This window comes from Podarcis raffonei, chromosome 13, assembly GCF_027172205.1.
Source record: "Podarcis raffonei isolate rPodRaf1 chromosome 13, rPodRaf1.pri, whole genome shotgun sequence".
In the NCBI taxonomy this organism is placed as follows: Eukaryota; Metazoa; Chordata; class Lepidosauria; order Squamata; family Lacertidae; genus Podarcis; species Podarcis raffonei.
In genome coordinates this window covers 32824069-32841634 of record NC_070614.1, presented here as the reverse complement: position 1 = coordinate 32841634, position 17566 = coordinate 32824069, and the positions used below count along the sequence as shown (strand labels likewise).

The following is a 17566-nucleotide window of genomic DNA, read 5'->3' as shown; positions in this document are numbered from 1 at the left end:
AGCTGGTGTGCCGACATGGATGAAGCAAAAACCTCCCAAGGGGTTTATGGCTAGTTGAGTGACCAGATGCAAAAAGGGAAGAGGCCTCTGTGTATGGTCAGCTGGTACCATGTTGCGCACTCCTGCACTGGCATTATTCGCCACCCCTACACAGCTGTTAAAGACATGGGAGCAATGTCTGCCTTTGTACCATGACTGAAAACCCACCAAGCCAAACACAGCCCAACACTTTTCTGCAGCAGCAGCAGCAGCAGCAGCAGCCCACAAGGGATTTCCTCTTTTGACTTCCTGCCTGGGTTTGCAAAACTACAGAAGCTGCCAAGTATGTTGTGTTTAGGCACAGTCCATTCTCTACAAGTTGTATCCTTAAGTATAAGCCAGACTTCCATTCTGCCATGTTCCCTTGGCATAGGGCAGGAATGGGAAGCCTCAGGTCCAGGAATCGCCTCCAGGTCTTTCTGTTTGACTTTTGGGACTCTTGTTCCTCACAGGCCATGTTTCGCTGGCTCCTTTACTTGAGTGTTTTTGCCTGGCTAGAACGTGTCCCCAAACTCTTATTATCCTCCTTTCCCATGCCTGGGTGGAGGATGGAGAGGGGTGTGAGAGTAAGTTAACATTTGTCATCCTGCCCACTTTTGCCTGCACTGCCACTACCACCTGATGTTTCCTAGAAGGGAATGTGACTCTCAGGCTAAAATAAGTTCCTCACCCCTGGCTTAGTAGAAACCCTGCTGCAGGACTGTATTAAGAGTCCTACCAGGAAGCTGTATATGACCCCATTAGAAATGCCTGTTAGTTGCCTCCCATAGTTTGTACACCAACAGGGGCTTCATGCAGGCATTCTCCTGTTGTGTTTAATCGTTGTGTGAGAGGGGGAAGGCAAGGACAGCTCCTCCACCCCCCATTGCCATCCCTGTCATTCTCCATGAGTTGGAGGTATAGCTTCTCTTCGGGATGCAGAACCTGATGTCATGGGCTGTATGCCAGGAACGGTGCATGAGCAGAGAAGACTTCCTGCTTCAAAAGTTAACCCTCCAACTAACTCTTTGCTTCTGTCTCACTTGACCCCCATGGGACGGGTTGAGGGAACTAGCACTCTTCTTCCCCTGTGCATGTGGGCTCAGGACAAGGAGAACGCCTGAATAGGGCTTGTGTAGGACCTGAATACAGTACTCAGGGTTCAGCAAACAACCTTCCTGGCAAGCCACAATGCCTGGCTGGTGGCCTCTGTTTGGTTCAGTGGGTGCTGTCCCGGACTATCATCTGTAACCATTAGTCAGCGCTTCCTGCTTTGGGCTTGTGGCAGCCTTGCCAGCAAGTCTTAAATCTAGGCTCACGGTCGCTTGCCTCTCTTCTGAACTGTTTCTTTCATCTCCACCTTTTACCCTTTTCACGCCTGTGTTATTGCCTTTCTGGAAAGGAGTATCTGCCGGTGCCAAATCACTCAACCTTTCTCTGAGAGTCCAATTGCTTTTGAATACATTGAGTTCCCTTGTGTGCTATAAGAGAAAGCCTTAGCAGGAAGGGCTTGTAGAATAAACAAGGAACTTTAAAAAGAGAGAGGGAGAGAGAAGAAATGTGATTGTTTTGAATATTGGCCCAGGTTTCTCCCAGTGTATCATTGGAATGATAAGGTGGAGACGATCAGTCCTCTGACACTGAATTCTGCACTTGTTCTGGAATGTTGTGGGCAGTGTTTCGTTTTTAAGGCAGCGAGTGCCAGCATAGTCTTCACTTATGAGTCATACCGCCTGACCTTGCACACGCTTCAGATGTATTTCAAGATTACAACATGGCTTGGAGATGATTTGTACATTAGGAAAAAGCACAGAGGAAAGTGGATTATAATATATGTCATTTCATAAAATTCCAAATTGGGATGAGAAGAAATTGAACCCTGTATACTCAAAGCTACAAATAATCTATCTTACTTGGCATATTCCTGGACTGGACTTTACCATATAAACAACATGTTCTGGGTTTGATTCCTAACTCATATTTAAACCATGGTTTGGCTACTATTCTCAATTTTATCCTGAGAGCCTTGGAAGGGATGCTGATTTTAATCTACAGGTCAAAAAACATAGAGTTGTCTTGAAGTAGTTGTAGGGACAAAGTAAGCAACTAGTGATCTTGATGGTCTTGGTGGGTACTTGGGCAGGGGAACAAAAGTGAGCAACCCATGAATCAGAGTCTTCTTTGAAACAAAACACCAAGGTTCTAGTCCTCAAGGCTGTGAAGATAGGCATGAAAATAGAAGGGTCAGAAAATCAGAAGCTGAGGGTGGTGGAATAGAAGAGAAGAATATTAGCAATTTTTAATTCACACTGGTAGCTGGGTCTTTAACAGTATCAGTGCAGATAATAGAAGGGGGATAATATTTTATCTCCGTACTGTGATAAGGTCCACCTGGTGATTATATATTGCTGTGCATTGTTGGCAATGCTGGGGACTCAAGTTCTGAGCAGAAGTTCTAGCAGCCGGGATGGGCCATGGTACATGCATAGTAGTTTTCACCACCCCATAACTAGCATAAGTAGAATAAACTGTGCAAAATAAGCGAAAATATCCAGTTTTCCAATTTTCATTTCCCACTCCTTGTTTTTAACCACACACCACACACAGCCTCAGATGTATGGGAAAGCAACAACTGACTGGGCCCTGAGTGGTCTTTTGACATGCCCCATTTCTCTGCTGTCTCTGAACCCAGTCTCAGCTCTGTCCCTTGAGGTACCCTAATTTAAAAAGTGCAAACAAACTAGCATTGAACCTACATCTTCACTCATGCACTGTATGTTTTCTGTGCAGACAGGTGCTATGATCAGCATACACTGGAAGCCTGGAAGGCGAGGGGGACTAGGATCACAGCAACCAGCTCCTTCCCCATCCCCATGTTGATTGTGCCTTGTACATAGAATCTATGCATGCGAAATCTTTATGAACATGTGATGTGCAACACCTGCATTTAGCTGGATCCCAGATTTCACAGAGGAAGCCCACACATATACAATCAGTTTACGGGTTACAAGGAACCATCTAAGCACAGAAGTCAGAGATGGGGCCACCACCACTTATGACCTGACTTCTCCCTCCACGCCCTCAGCATAAGTCTGGTTATGGCTGTCTGCACTGGGTTATGGTCTAGCCCTGTGATGTCACATTTGCTCACCCTTCTTTCTTTCTATCTCTCTCTCTTTTCCCCCTTCCACAGAAACACACAGTGGAGACACCTTATGGGGTTGTGACAATCACCATCCATGGGACACCCAAGCCCAAACGTCCAGCCATCCTCACCTACCATGATGTGGGACAAAACCGTAAGACTGGAGCACCCACTTGGTTGGGGCAGGAGGGAGGGGAGGTTGGGGGTTTTCCAAACAGTGCAACCCCAAAAGAGAACTTGGCCATTTGCCCTACAGTCCAGTTCGTAGAACGTTTGCGTCAAGGATCTTGCCATTCTGGAAGAACTCCAAGAACTTTTTGTTTGGTGGGGTCAGGAAGTCCCAACACATATTCACACCTACCTATGCAACACACACACACACACACACACACACACACACACACGGCCTCCTATTGTGTGGAGGTTCCTTGATACTATACCACTGGTGGGGGCAAACTTCAGGCTACAACCCCAAGATCCACCAATCAGGTGCAAAATACAAGGGCCTCTTTGGAGAATACCATAAACAGATGTCAAGGTCTATTTGAAGGCTGGAGCCAGGTACCTGCTGCCCCCTGTGAACAAAACATTGGGAAGACCTGCATGTACGATCACAAACCTACATCTAAGTTTGTGTGGATCAGAAATTCTAACAGATTAATGTAGGGAAGGAGAGCCATTTGTGGACACTATTCTTGAACAATGGGGAATCAAAAGCCTTTGCTTTATGACTGCAAATCATCCTGCGATCTACTGGTGGACCCTAATTTGCCTTGATCTGCCCGCCCCCTGGGGATGCACTCTACCCCACCCATCACAATCAATCCTACCATAGCTGCTTGAGGATGAAGAACCAACACTTCCTAACAATGTAGAGGAGGGAGGGGGACACTCAGGCCCAATGGGGGAGGGGCAAATACACACCTCTCTTTGGCCACTCCCCTCACCACTGTCCTTGAGAGCTGTTGCCTGGCTGGAATATGTCCCTGAACCCTGATCATGCCTTTGGGTTGCTTGAGGGCGGGGGTGTGGGGAGAGGTGTCTGTGAGCATGTTTCCACTCTCCTGTTCTAGAATACCAGATCTTTGTGGCCTTTGAGGATGCTCAAGTTTACATTGTGGGCTTGCTTGGTGGTCGACTCTCAAGCAAGTCGGTCGCTCTGCCTCAGAGTCTGTCTGCAGGCATCTGACTGCTGCTGCCTCTGAAGTTTCCCACCCACCCGCCTGCCTGCCTTCTGCCTTCTGCAACAGGCATTGAAAGCTGGAGGAGACAGAAAACACTCATCCAGGGGAGGAGGAACTGCTGGCTTTCGTTCTTACTTGGTTGTTTATCTCAACCTTATCTTTAGCAGCTAATTTCCCCTACTACTCTCCCTTCCAACTCCTAGAGAAAAATAGCCACCAAGTAGGGGAGATAAACAAGGGGCAGAGAAATGCAGCCAGCAGCGCCTCCTCCAGCACGTGTGACATATTTATTCCCTCTAACCATTTATGCCGGTCTGCAAGGAGTCTCCAAAATTCCCCATGGAATGGTGGAGCCTGCTCTCTCAGGGTGAGTGTAATGTCTAGCCAAGTCCTTAGTCCCCGTCCTAGAAAACAGGAATGATAGCAGTCTTCCTCACTGGGTTGTGAATGTGAACGAAACATGGGTTGTCTTGCATTCTTTCCACAGCCAAGGGACCATTTAAACTATCACTGATAAGAAGAAGAAGAAGAAAACTGGAGGAAAGCTTTCAGTCATGCAGCTTTGCATTTTGGTGCACTCTGGTCTACTTTTTCATACTCCCAAAAGGCCTGCTTTTTATTCCCTAACTCTTTTTATTAAAAAAAAAAAAGTGGATTCATACCTTACGTTAGAATCGCCAGATTCCATTCTAAAAATTTAATTTGAAATTTTAAACATTGTCCTATTTATCGTTAATGTTTTCCAAGTGATCTGCGCTCTGTTCCAGAATTTCCCACCATCCCTTGAGGCCAATCATCTTCTGGTTTTGAAAGCATCTAGACCAGCCTTTCCCATCATGGTGCCTTCCTGCAACTCCCATCAGCCCCAGCCAGCATGGGGCTGTGCTGGCTGGGGCTGATGGGAGTTGTAGTCCAAAACATCTGGCGGGCACCAGGTTGGAGAAGTCAGGCCTAGAAGGCTCTCCTTCTCTGCAAAAGCTTTCACCCTTGTTGAGGAGAACATAGGAGCTCTCTCCTATTCAAGGTTGCTTGCTTGTCTGAACGCCCCCATCTCTTGCTCTTTTGCCAGGCCAGCTGAAGACATTTTGATCCCTTAGACTGCAGCCCTTAGGATACTTACTTGGGGGAAAAGCCTCACTGAACACAGTGGGTTTTACTTCTGAGTACAGTGGTACCTTGGTTGTCGAACTTAATCCGTTCCGGGAGGCCACTCAATTCCCAGAACGGTTCAAAAACCAAGGTGCAGCTTTCGATTGGCTGCAGGAGCTTCCTGCACTGAATCGGAAGCTGTGTCGGACATTCAGCTTCCAAAAAACGTTCACTTCCAGGTTTGCGACATTCGGGAGCCAAAACGTCCGAGTACCATGGTGTTCGACAACCAAGGTACGACTGTAAACTTGCATAGGCTTGCATGGTAAGGCGAGGAATCCAAATAGCACCTTCCAGTGTCAAAAAACAACAACAGCCAGTTTGCTGCCCGGTTTACTGACTCCTGGAGCAAGACGGCAGCCACTGTCCTGATTTACACCTCGCCAGTCTCGACGGCACTACCGCTTGGCCTTCTGCAGCCTGACACCCACTTCTTCTGTCTCCCCACCCCCACCCCAGATCTTTCGTGCTTCGACACCCTCTTCCACTTTGAGGACATGCAAGAGATCATAAAGAACTTCGTGGTGATACATGTGGACGCGCCTGGCATGGAGGAGGGGGCCCCGGCCTTCCCTCTGGGGTGAGCCTTGCAGCCTCCATTCCTGCCCCACCCGCATCGTTGGGTGTGATGGGGACAACAGCCTAGCAGTCTAACACAGCCCCTGCTCTCTGCTCTCTTCCTAGGTATCAGTATCCCTCGCTGGACCAGCTGGCTGACATGATCCCGTGCATCTTGCAATATGTGAAGTGAGTCGGGGCGAGATCACATGGGTGGGTGGGTTGCAACAACAACCTGCGACGGGGTCACCCGTCAGCCTTCTCAAACAAGGGTTCTTTGCCCTGGAGTGTCAAATCAGAAAAGGCACAGCCTTGCATTCACATCAATCAAACAAAGCACAGAAACAGCTTGGGGGCAGGGTTAAAACCCGGAAGATTCTACTACCTCCTAGCCTGTTGGCTCGGTTGCTACCTCATTCCCTGAAAGGGGTTCAGTGCCTTTCACAGATGTTAGGCAGGCAGGAATTTAGCTCACACACATTCTTTATTATGATCCAAAGACCGCAAAAACAAAAGCAAAGTACAGCAGAAATACAGAAAAGGCATTACTAGGCAGTCACTGTGTTTTATCCAAGACATGTTGATTTCTAATTCTTACTACACCCGAAAGAAATTTTGCCACAGCCAGGATTATATCATTTTTCTTATCTTCAAAGAGATACTTGAGGTAAAAGATATCAGAGTTTCCAGGTAAATTTACCAATAAGGGCTTAATTCGTTGGTTTCTGGCTTGCTTATATACCCCATAGTATATTAAAATATGTTTCATGCAACCAGCAGCCTGAGAGCATAGATTTAGCAACCATAGGTTTATTTTCGCATCCGCTTATTAATTTAGAGACTTTTCTCTCACCCTTCCAGTCACCACCACCAGCCAGGGGTTATTTTAACAATTTAAACTCCAAACTTGCTCCACACCCCCTTTTCCCCTCCATACCCCAGACCCCATAGCACTCCAAAACCTGGGAACACAGTCCAGGAGCCCTAGCTCCAAATATTCCTCATTTTAATCCTTAAAACCCAGACTGTTCCTAGACTCTCCACTAGTTCTTAGGTCCATGAAACCCTGAGGAGCTAAGGATAAGCATTGGAAATCCTCCTCTCAGTTCTCCTTTGTACTCTCAGTCCAGGGGGGAAGAAAACAAATCTCCTGTCCCCCAGCTGTGTTTCCTGCCTATTCCTAACACCCTGGAGGTAGAGATGGGAAACTGTGCCCCTTCTTCTAAGCCAGGCTTTCTCAACCTTGGGTCCCCAGATGTTGTTGAACTATAACCCCCATCATCCCTAGCAAGCAAGGCCAGAGCTCAGGGATGATGGGAGTTGTAGTCCAACAACATCTGGGGACCCAAGGTAGCCTACCAAAGTAAGATTCCTTCTTGGGTATTTCCCATTATTATCATTCTTCCAGAGGGATAGCCAGCCACGTGTGTCTGTTACAGGAAATGCAAGTGTCTTTTGGCAACTTAAACACTAACAGACTGATTGTGGCCTAGGCTTCCCACCTTTTCATCATGCAGTGTTATATTCGGTTTGTCATATATATATATATATAAAGAGAGAGAGAGAGAGAGAGAGAGAGAGAGAGAGAGAGAGGGAGAGAGAGAGAGAAATATAGATAGATAGCTGAATACACGCTTAATACGTGGGAGAAAGAGAAAGAGAGGGGGAATTGGAGCCGGGGGGTGGGGCATGAAAACATGAGGCACACAGTCTGTGCCATTTCAAAGTGTTCACTTTAGAGAAACTTCCAAAGGCACAAGATAAGCAAGTGGCTGGGGCCCACTTCGGCTCCCAAGTGCCAGAAAAGTGCCAGGCAGCTCCTGCTCCTTTGCGTATTTTGAAACTGGCCTCTTTCTCCCTCCTTTAGCTTCACCAGCATCATCGGAATTGGAGTCGGAGCTGGCGCCTACATCCTGGCACGCTACAGCGTAAGTGGGTGGGGGGCCCATGAGTGGTGGTTGAATTAAGTAAATGCCCAGTTTGAACCTCTCCGAAAGTAGCAGGGCTGCAGAGTAGCTGACTTCTGCATTCCTATTAACAACCACAGAGCAGCGTTTCGGTTGTTTCCTGAGCTGAAGTACAGAGGAAGGATGGGCCCAACATTTGATTCCAGCAAGTGTGATGTGCTGCAGTAATTAAGAGAATTAGTTGAGAGACAGGAAATTCCTGTTTCAAATCTCAGGGGAGGCATGAACGCGTGTGGTGAAATTACATAAGTGGCTCTCTCTTAGAGGCCAAGACTTTGCTCACAGGATGAATGGAGAAACTTTGTTCTGATGTTATTGATTATTTGTTTCAGAGACGCCAGATCTGCATGTGTGCTGCCTGCTCCCTTTTTTAAAAAATATATATATTTTTATCTTCACACCAACCTGTGAGGTAGATTAGACTGAGAGGGAGTACATGTCCCAAAGTCACCCAGTGAACTTCATGGCTGAGCAGGGATTTGAACCTCAGGCTTAGCTTGATGCTCCAAACGCACCACCCTATCTCTCTGGTTTCAGTAGGGATTGCTGCAATAATGTACACAGAACAACTCGAATATGTGTCAAAAGCTATTTATGAGAGCTAGTGTGACAAGGAGGAGGAGAGGACAAGCAATGCTCTGGTTCAGATCTCACTTCAGCCAGAACCAGAAGGGGGAAAAAGTTTAGCATAAGCAGGGCCTGTTGGATCAGGCCAAGGGTTCTGCAAATGCCACGTCTTATTTCCTTCCCTGGCCAGCCAGGTGCCTCTGAGGCACTGAGAAGCCTCTGTTTTATGTCCCTGAAATTATACATAAGCAGTATGGTGAGCGCCATGCGAACATTTTATCCACTAGTCATGAGTGTTATTATGATTTTCCACAGCTCTCTCATGCAGACACCGTGGAGGGGTTGGTTCTGGTCAACATTGACCCCAATGCCAAGGGCTGGATGGACTGGGCTGCTCACAAGGTGAGACTGGGAAAGTGAAGGGGCTTACCACTGTCTAATGTGCCTAGTAATCAATTGCAGATGAAGTGAAAGGGTCTGGTGCAGCCTTTGCTCACCTGGTGTCCTCCAGATAGTTTGGATTGTAGCTCCCATCATTCCTGACCATTGCCTTGCTGGCTGGGATGATGGGAGTTGTAGTCTAAACATTCGGAAGGCTCACAGTTGTGGCAAGCTGGTCCAATGGGCACCTGAATCGTTGTTATTATTTCTACAAATTTAAACAGCTAACACAATCTATTCTTTGACTGTTTATAATGACAAATAAACAAACAAACAAAAGCCCATAAACTTTGGTGTTGGTGCCAGTTGCCCATCGCTATCTAGATAGCAGAAATTCCTTTCAGTCTATCAACCTCTCAGCTGCAGGCACTTCTAGACTGTTGCACTTTTGCGGATGGGATTCAACCACATACCAGCAAATTGAGGTCATACAATTAAAGTGGCACTTCTGCACAACAAGCCCATTTCCAGGGGGGAGGGGGGGAGATAAATTTTGTGCTAAAAAAAGTGATGAGAGGCTTAATTCATTGTTATTCTTATAATTTGGCTATTATTGGGGTATACTGGAAAACTAACTTGAATTTTTTTAAAAAAGAAAGTGACAAGGTGTTGCAACTGAAAGTGGAGGATAACAGTTACTAGATGGGATGTATAATCTCCCCACAAACAAATGAATGCTCAACAGTTGCTTGACATCTAATCTCTTCCCCACAAACTTTGTTCAGACAAACCAAGATGAGTGCTCCATAAACAGGTTGTCTGAAAGCAACCTCCATTTTACTCTTCTTCCTCTGTCTGCTGCCCTGTTTCATCTGCTTGCATTTCTGTCTCCCTCTTTCTTTTTCTCCAGTTTCTCTTCAACTTTTTCTTCGCCCTCTTTCACCAAGCACTTTACTCCCCCCCCCCAACTTCCTCCATGTTCTATGTTACGTTATTTAAAAATAAACAAACATAAATTGGCACATTTCCTAGAATTTAAAAGGATTTATATGGCTCCACATTTGGTCCAAGTTTATCAAAGACCCAGATGTGCAACCTACTCCTCCCCCAAACAACCTAAAGGGCAGGATTCTTAGACAATTCTGGCCAGGTAGCACCACCTGGCTAAGCTTTCTAGTGAGCCTCCTCTTTCCCAATTTTTGGCTCTGGGAACTTGGGAGGTAGGAAGGGTAAAGGCCAATTTCTGAAGGGAAAAAATTCAGGGGCTGCGGCTTACATAAAAGCTATCCCTCTTGAAGTGTAGGTGGGTTCCCACAAGGCAAGACACAGCGAAAACAGCAAGAACCTTTATTGAACTACATAACTGGGAAACAGGGGCAAAGCAACTGCTTATGTACATTCCTGAAAGCCTGAGCCACTCCCAGCGTGATTGGCTTTATAAACTTCCAAGCTGCAAATCATGACTCAAAGTTCAAGGGCCAATGGCAGAGGCCCAAATCCTGAAATGTTCTGTGATTGGACATCATGTATCGAATCAGTACACAGGAGCTCAGAATCCTTAGTCCAGACTCAAGCTCAGGCAAACACAGACCACTGAATACATAACACATCTCACATTATCTTGATGTCTTTTAGAGGTGGGATTCAGTAATTCAGCAGTGGAATAAAATGCATTCTGCATGTTCTCAGAAACACTTAATTCTGATTGCTTTGCTTGTTCTGGTACTGAAAAGAGATTTTAGCTTTTGAGTACTGGCTGAGCTCTGGAAGGCAATAGATTCTCAGAGATCTCTGCTTTCCCTCTGGGGAATAAGCCAATCCCCATAATTCTCATGCAGGTGCCAATCTGGCCCATTCAAACCAGTGTCTACTTTTGCATCTCCTCTGATCTCATTCTGTTTCTATCTTCAGCTGACTGGCCTCACATCCTCCAACTCTGAGATGATTCTGCAACATCTCTTCAGCCAGGTAAGCATGTGCAGGAGAGGAGAAGGGTGACAATAGTTGGTGCATGGAGCGGTGTGCCAGAGATAGAATGGACCAGGGATGCCCCCCTGTCTGAGAAGGCGCTCTCTAGTGATGTGAGAGCCTTCACCAACCTGGTACCCTCCAGATTATTTGAACTGCAAGTCCTATCAGCCTCAGTCAACACAGCCATGCTGTCTGGAGTGGATTGGACCTATAGCCCAAAAGCTTTGGAGCGCAGCAGACTGGCGAAGGTTTGTGTGGGACCAAGCTGAAACCATTCTTTAAAATTCATGGATTTAGAACTTGATGGATTATTATTATTATTATTATTATTATTATTATTATTATTGATTAAAAAACACTGTCTTGTTCTTGTATCTTTACTTCATACTTTAAATCCACTTTTTGCTATATGTACATTACCACGTATTTATGTAGACAGCTCTTTATCAGTATATAATAAGCATGGTTAAAATTGGCCACCTTTTTAGCGTAAATAAAACAACAAGACATCTTCATGGAGTCAGTATAGAAGCAGCTAAAACAATAAGGCAGACTAATCAATGTGAACTGTTAAAATGGCTGGGTAAATAAAATTTCAACCTGGTACTGCAAATAATGTCAGCAACAGTCACACATCAGTACAGAAGGTATTCCATCGTCAATGTTCCAACATTATCTTTCCAACTATTTTCTCTCTTGTTTTGCAAAATTACCCAGAAATTTTATGGTTGTGCTTTACCCTGCACCTTATTCCATACTATACTATGTAATTTTTCTATAGTGCTTGTATTTCCCCAATTACCCTCACTGATTGTAATATTTGTGAGTTTTATGCAGGTGTGTTTATTTTAATAACAAAAGTAACTGCACGTATAAGTGTTGTGCATGTCACTTTACCGAGTAATAAAACAAAAGAAGAAATCTCCATTTTTTTTAAAAAAAATAGCTTCACCAGACCTATTCAGTGAACCTAAGGCCAACATATATTTATTTTGTTCCAACATTTAAATGTTAGGTACCACCACCACTCCATTTGTATTCAGGTTGACTGGTATATTGGTAATAATTACTACAGTTGGGGGTGGGGAATCAATGCTATCAAATGGGTGTTTTTTTAAGCATTATGACCAAAAACCTGGAACTAAGTAAAATCTAAATTTCTAAAAAGTGGAGAAAACAACAGAGGGAAGAAAGATGGAAAGGGTACACAAAACTGTAGGAAGAGAACAATGGGTGGAATAGCTTCTGCCTGGACATAAGTGGGCAGAAGAAATAGAAAATATGGAATGTCCTCTGTTCTTCTGAAAAAGATCCATTCAAATGAAGGGTGGGCACTCTCGGGTAGCCCCCACTCTTCTCAATAGAGCTTGCTCAGGAGAACTTCCCACTTGACCCTGCCTCAGTGGAGAAGCTGTCTTTGTCTCCAAAACCCACCATCTGGCTACCACTTCACTTTACCTCATGATTTCTTAAGATGCTTTTAAATACATTTTTCTTGTTTTATCACTTATTGTTTGCCACCCTGGGCTCCTTTAGGAAAGAGGACAGGATATAAATATAATAGAGAATAATAATAATATTGAGCCACTATGTGGGGAAATGGCTCTATGTGGGGAAATGCCAGCATAGTTCCCTTGTTTGAGTGAAGAACTGAGGGGTTTTGTGTTATCCATGTCACAGCAGTGCCAGCTGAACTGGGGTTCAGCAATGCCTAGCCCTGTGAGTGAGACACACATTTCTCAGTTTTGCCAGGATTAGCAACCTTGGATGTTCAGAATCATGACTGGAGAACAAGGGGAAGAAGAGAGGCACATCACAATGTCAGCTTCGGTTACCTCAACAATCACCATCTAAACTCGAGGGCCAGAGCACGGCCTGTTTTGCAAATTTGATGAAAATGAATGAAGATGGTTTTGCTTTCTCTAAACAAGGGATGGCTGGAGTTGGTATCCAATTATGCATCTTAAAAAAAAAATAGTGTGGATTTGATGGCAGGCCAGTGTTTTTTTAGGGTGAGGGGATGTTTGGCATTCTTTGCATTTTTGCAAAATAATAATAATGTAATTTACATTTGAGAGAAGTGATTGGGGTTGCCAAACTCCCGAAGAAAATATCTTGGTCTGTTCTTGTACCTGTTCCGATCTGTGGAAATCAGATAGCAGAGCTTTTCATAGCACAGAAATAAGCATTTCCATGTACTAATTATGGCATGTCTTAATTGAGTGGGATTAGGATATTGCATTAACGCCCCGTTTATGTTCTTCCACAGGAGGAACTGTCCAAGAACACTGAGCTGGTGCAACAACAGCGGCATGTCCTGAGTCATGCAACCAATTTGCCCAATATCCAGCTCTACTGGAGCAGCTACAACAGGTGGGTGTGTGGGCAGGACTTACCTGGGTGGGGACACAGCATCAAAGACCAGCGTGAGGGCATGTCATAGTTGTGTTGGCAGCAGCAATCCAGAGCAAGAAAGATAGTTGTTGTGCAAGAAACAGATCCAGACTAAGCAGGAAGTCTTTTATTAGACCTCTTCCTGCCTAGGTACATCCAGTGGCCAGCCTGGGTAGGCAGGGCTGGTCCAGACACCAATAAGATTTTACTGCGCAGGAATATGTTCCCTCTGTAATGTCTTCTTTTGAATTTTAAGAGACATTTTATTTTCTTGTCAATTATGTTGCTTTGAACATCTATTCTATATTTTATCTTCTTCTGCAATGCTTGATTTTTGAATGTTTCATGCGATGTTTTAGTTTGGGTTGTAAAGCGCTTTGTGGTGTTTTTCTTAAAAATATAAAGTAGCATAGAAATGAAATGAATAACAACAACAACAACAAAGTTGTAGATGATAATCACATAGGTGAAGATTCCCTTCTCAAGCCCTGGTGGCCTCTAGTTCTCCAGCAGACTAGAATTTAGCAATGTTATGTAGTTGGCAGGGATATAAATATTAAGGTATCTAAATAAATAACTGGAACCAGGACTGGCACAAGACATTTGCATGCACACGCAATTCCACATACAGAGGTTAACTGGGCTGGCAGTTCAGTTTTGCTTAGCACTTCTAACAGTGCTAAGGACTGAGGACAGCAGGCTCATTGTGGCTGCACAGCACTGGCTGCATAGCAAGTGACAGAAGGGTACAACCAGGGGGTGCTCAGAATGATAATTTCCCCCCACCAGCACTTACCGCCTGAGGCAATTGCCTCATTCTGCCTAATGGCAAGGCCCCCTGTGACTGAAACACTCTTTAATTCCCACACAGGCTTTCCTCGGACTTCTGACAGCTACGGGTTTTCTGTTCTGTATTAACTGCTTGCTTTTTCTATTGAAATAACTACTTGCCTTTAGAGAAGCACACCCTGTGTGTTACCGCATGGCTCACTGCTCTGAGGATGTCTCCTGACTGCCCAGGGCAGTGTGACTCATGCAAGGATGAAATGGGTGGTTCTGCTGCATCTCTCCTTTGGGGAATAGCCGAACATCCGTTCAGACTCAATGCAGAATCACAGTAGAATCGCCCGTCTCCAGCTGAAATGGATTGGAAAGGGGTGGCTGCTTCCAAAGTTGAGGGAGCCCTTGGAGAAGTGCCATCTGGTGCCGTTCCACTCCTACAGGGTCTTGGGGATAGGGCCTCTGTGTGGCTAATTTTGTAGTTCTGGATGACGACCCTGCCTTTTATTTCACCATAACTCAACTTCCAGGGCACTGTTGTAAAAAGAGTTTGAAAAAAACACAGCCACCGTCTGATGTCAATATGAGTGTTAGTCTAAAGAGGGCCCCAAACAGGCACCCACAGTGATGTTGTGTATACACCATACACTTAACAGCATATATCAAGCATGTGGTTTTGCCCAAAGAATCCTGCAAATTGTAATTTACCCTCACAGAACTACAGTTCCCAGCACCCTCAAAAACCTAAAGTTCTCAGGGTTCTTTGAGGGTTACTCACATGTTTTAATTTAAATGTAAGTTGTGTTCTGCTGGTGTACCAGAGCTGAAAGGAGCCTTCTGAACCTGGGCCTGGGTAGATGGTTTAGGTTCACGGAAGCCCTTAATAATTTCCTTCAATCCTCATTTCCTCTCATGGAACACAGTTTAAGGAGTTGCCATTCTAATGAACTTGCTGCTTGTTTTTTTGTGTGTGTGTGTTTTTGCTCACTCATAAATTTAACCTCATGCTTCTCAGAAAGGCTGCTCTGTTTAAAGGTTTTGACAATATGCTGGTGTGTATTATTTAAACGTAAATCAATGAACTGATGGACTGTTCAAGTTAAAAGGCAGATGACTGAAGCCTTTGTATTATTTCAGTCATACGTAAGCTGCCTTGTGCGTGGTTGTGAAAGGATGGGATAATGATAAATAATAACTGCAGTTGTTTAGTCACTGCACCATTTGGTTGGCCCAGAGAAAGGGATGAGACACAGGGAGGAGTGTGTGTGTGTGTGTGTGTGTGTGTGTGTGTGTGTGTGTGTTGGCATTCTGCAGCAGCTCGGGGGGGGGTGCAGGATGTTATATTGGTGGTAGAATTCAATCTTCAGAGAATCTTAACTTTATGTATAAAAAGAAAAAGGAAGAAGCAAGTTTCCAGGCCTCATGGCTGCGAGGATATGTTTGAAGGTCTGAGAAATCTCAGGTGCTGGATGAGTGGCTGAATAAGTTTTCCCGACATTAGAGTATGGCTTGCATACTTCTTTGCTTCGCCATATGACTAGTAAAAACAGAAAGGCAAAGCAATCCCACATCTAAAGCCCTGCAAGCCTGCATATAAGGTGGGAATGATGTTTTTTTCCTTTCCCTTGGGCTAGCTCGAGGTGAATGCGGCTGAGGGGTCCAATATAGCATATATTAGGGATGGCATATTTTGAAGAGCAAAATAGAGGATCCTATGACAGACATTCAAAGCAAATGAATGCAATTCGCCCCAAATTCGCCCTGAAAAAGAAGGTGTGTCCTGGGAAAAGAGGACACTTGGCAACCCTATTTTAAAACACATGGCTTCCACTAAAGAATCGTGGGAACTGTAGATGGTTAAGGGTGCTGGAAATTGTATCTTTGCGAGATGTGAACTACAGTTCCCAGGATTCTTTGGGGGGAAGCCATTCACTTTCAATGTATTTTGAATGCATGATGCGGATGTGACACGAGAGTCAAGGCTTCAGCATGCCACCCCAAAATGCCCCAGTGGCAACTTCCCACCCGTTGAGCAAAGCTCAGGGCTTCTACTGAGAGCAGTGTTCCTCTCCACTGGCAGAAGGAGATGGAAAAGGCAAGTAGTTGTGATTCCCCTTGCCCCTCGCTCCCCAGGAGTAAACATCAGGATCGTATCCTCAGTGATGCAAACTTTTTAAAACAGTTGCAACTGAACAATGCAAAATAAGAGGATGATGCAAATTGTCATCAGGTTAGAGAATTATGCTCTGCTTGGTGTAGGATGTAGATTGGCTGCAGAATTCGGACTGATTGTGCTGGGATTGTTTTCTTTTCTTCGTATTTGACCAGTACACTTGCTCCTGAAAGTTGGCAAGGTTGCCAACCTCTGGGTTAGAAGGATATTTATGTGCCTTCAACAATTGTATGGAGAGGAGATGTTTGGAAGGGCCACAGTGATCAAGACAGAGGAGCACTTTTTTGAAGAGTTAGGGGTTGGCAACTCTTAGACCTAGAGTTATATAACAAGGGAGACCAGCATATGGAGAGCCTAGTGATGGTATTGGTATGCAGGGGCAGGGAGCGGGTTGCATAAGGAGGTCTTTGTTTAGGAGGCTGGAAAAAAATAAGCTTACAATTCCCTTCTTTCCCCCCTTACAGCCGCAGAGACCTGAGCTTGGAGCGCGGAGGAGACATCACTTTCAAGTGAGTGCCAGCCAGCCCCTGCATTTTATTTCACACATTTGTGTCCTCAAATTGCCACCTTTGCTTCTGGTAGGGCTCACATGCTGTCAATAGCAAAGGGAATTGTTTTTTTAAAATACAAATTAGAGGCTCGGGTTGACACTTGATGCACAGTTCATCCTAACAAAGCACTGAAAAAGATGCACATTAAGAGGGTTGCCAGCTGAACAGGAAAACTGGTCTGACCTGCTCTTGTGCCTTTGAACAGCGGCTTGGGGTGCTAGCAGTGCAGCTATTCATGAAACTGGATGTGAAATTTATTACCTTCTAAAGCCTGCTGATTAAACATTGCTTAAAGGCATAGGAACAGCGGCAAGTTAAAAAATGAGCAATCATTTATATACAGTAATACCTCTGCGAACATCCGCCTCGTCTAGCATCCATTCTGGCGAATGTCCGCTGCAAACCCAGAAGTACCGGAACGGGTTACTTCTGGGTTTGTTGCTCGCACATGCGCAGAAGTGATAAATCGCGCTTCGCACATGTGCAGAAGCCCAAACTGCTCCGCACGCATGCGTAGACCTTGGTGCTTTGCCCTGCATCCTTTTCGGCTAGCGGCCGGGGCTCCGGAATGGATCCCGGTCGCAAAGCAAGGTATGACTGTACTTTTAAAGCACTTCTGCATTCAAACATATATAAGTACTTTAGAATCTCTAGGAGGAAAAGCTGGAAGAGCAGAATTTTTTAAGATGTGTCAGTGCCTTCCCACCTATTCCTACATTGCTTCTCAT

The 17566-nt window shown here is 45.1% G+C and overlaps 1 protein-coding gene across 4 annotated transcripts in view; it reads left to right on the top strand.

The window, feature by feature from the left end:
- The window catches only part of NDRG2 (NDRG family member 2), a 41040-nt gene that overhangs the window by 14472 nt on the left and 9002 nt on the right, over positions 1-17566 (top strand). For all 4 annotated transcript variants that reach the window (XM_053360696.1, XM_053360694.1, XM_053360695.1 and 1 more), the window contains 8 exons: positions 3212-3317; positions 5956-6076; positions 6181-6243; positions 7922-7982; positions 8904-8990; positions 10881-10937; positions 13210-13313; positions 16752-16796. In XM_053360696.1, the coding sequence (XP_053216671.1) occupies positions 3212-3317; positions 5956-6076; positions 6181-6243; positions 7922-7982; positions 8904-8990; positions 10881-10937; positions 13210-13313; positions 16752-16796 (644 nt within the window). The remainder of the gene's footprint in view (positions 1-3211; positions 3318-5955; positions 6077-6180; positions 6244-7921; positions 7983-8903; positions 8991-10880; positions 10938-13209; positions 13314-16751; positions 16797-17566) is intronic.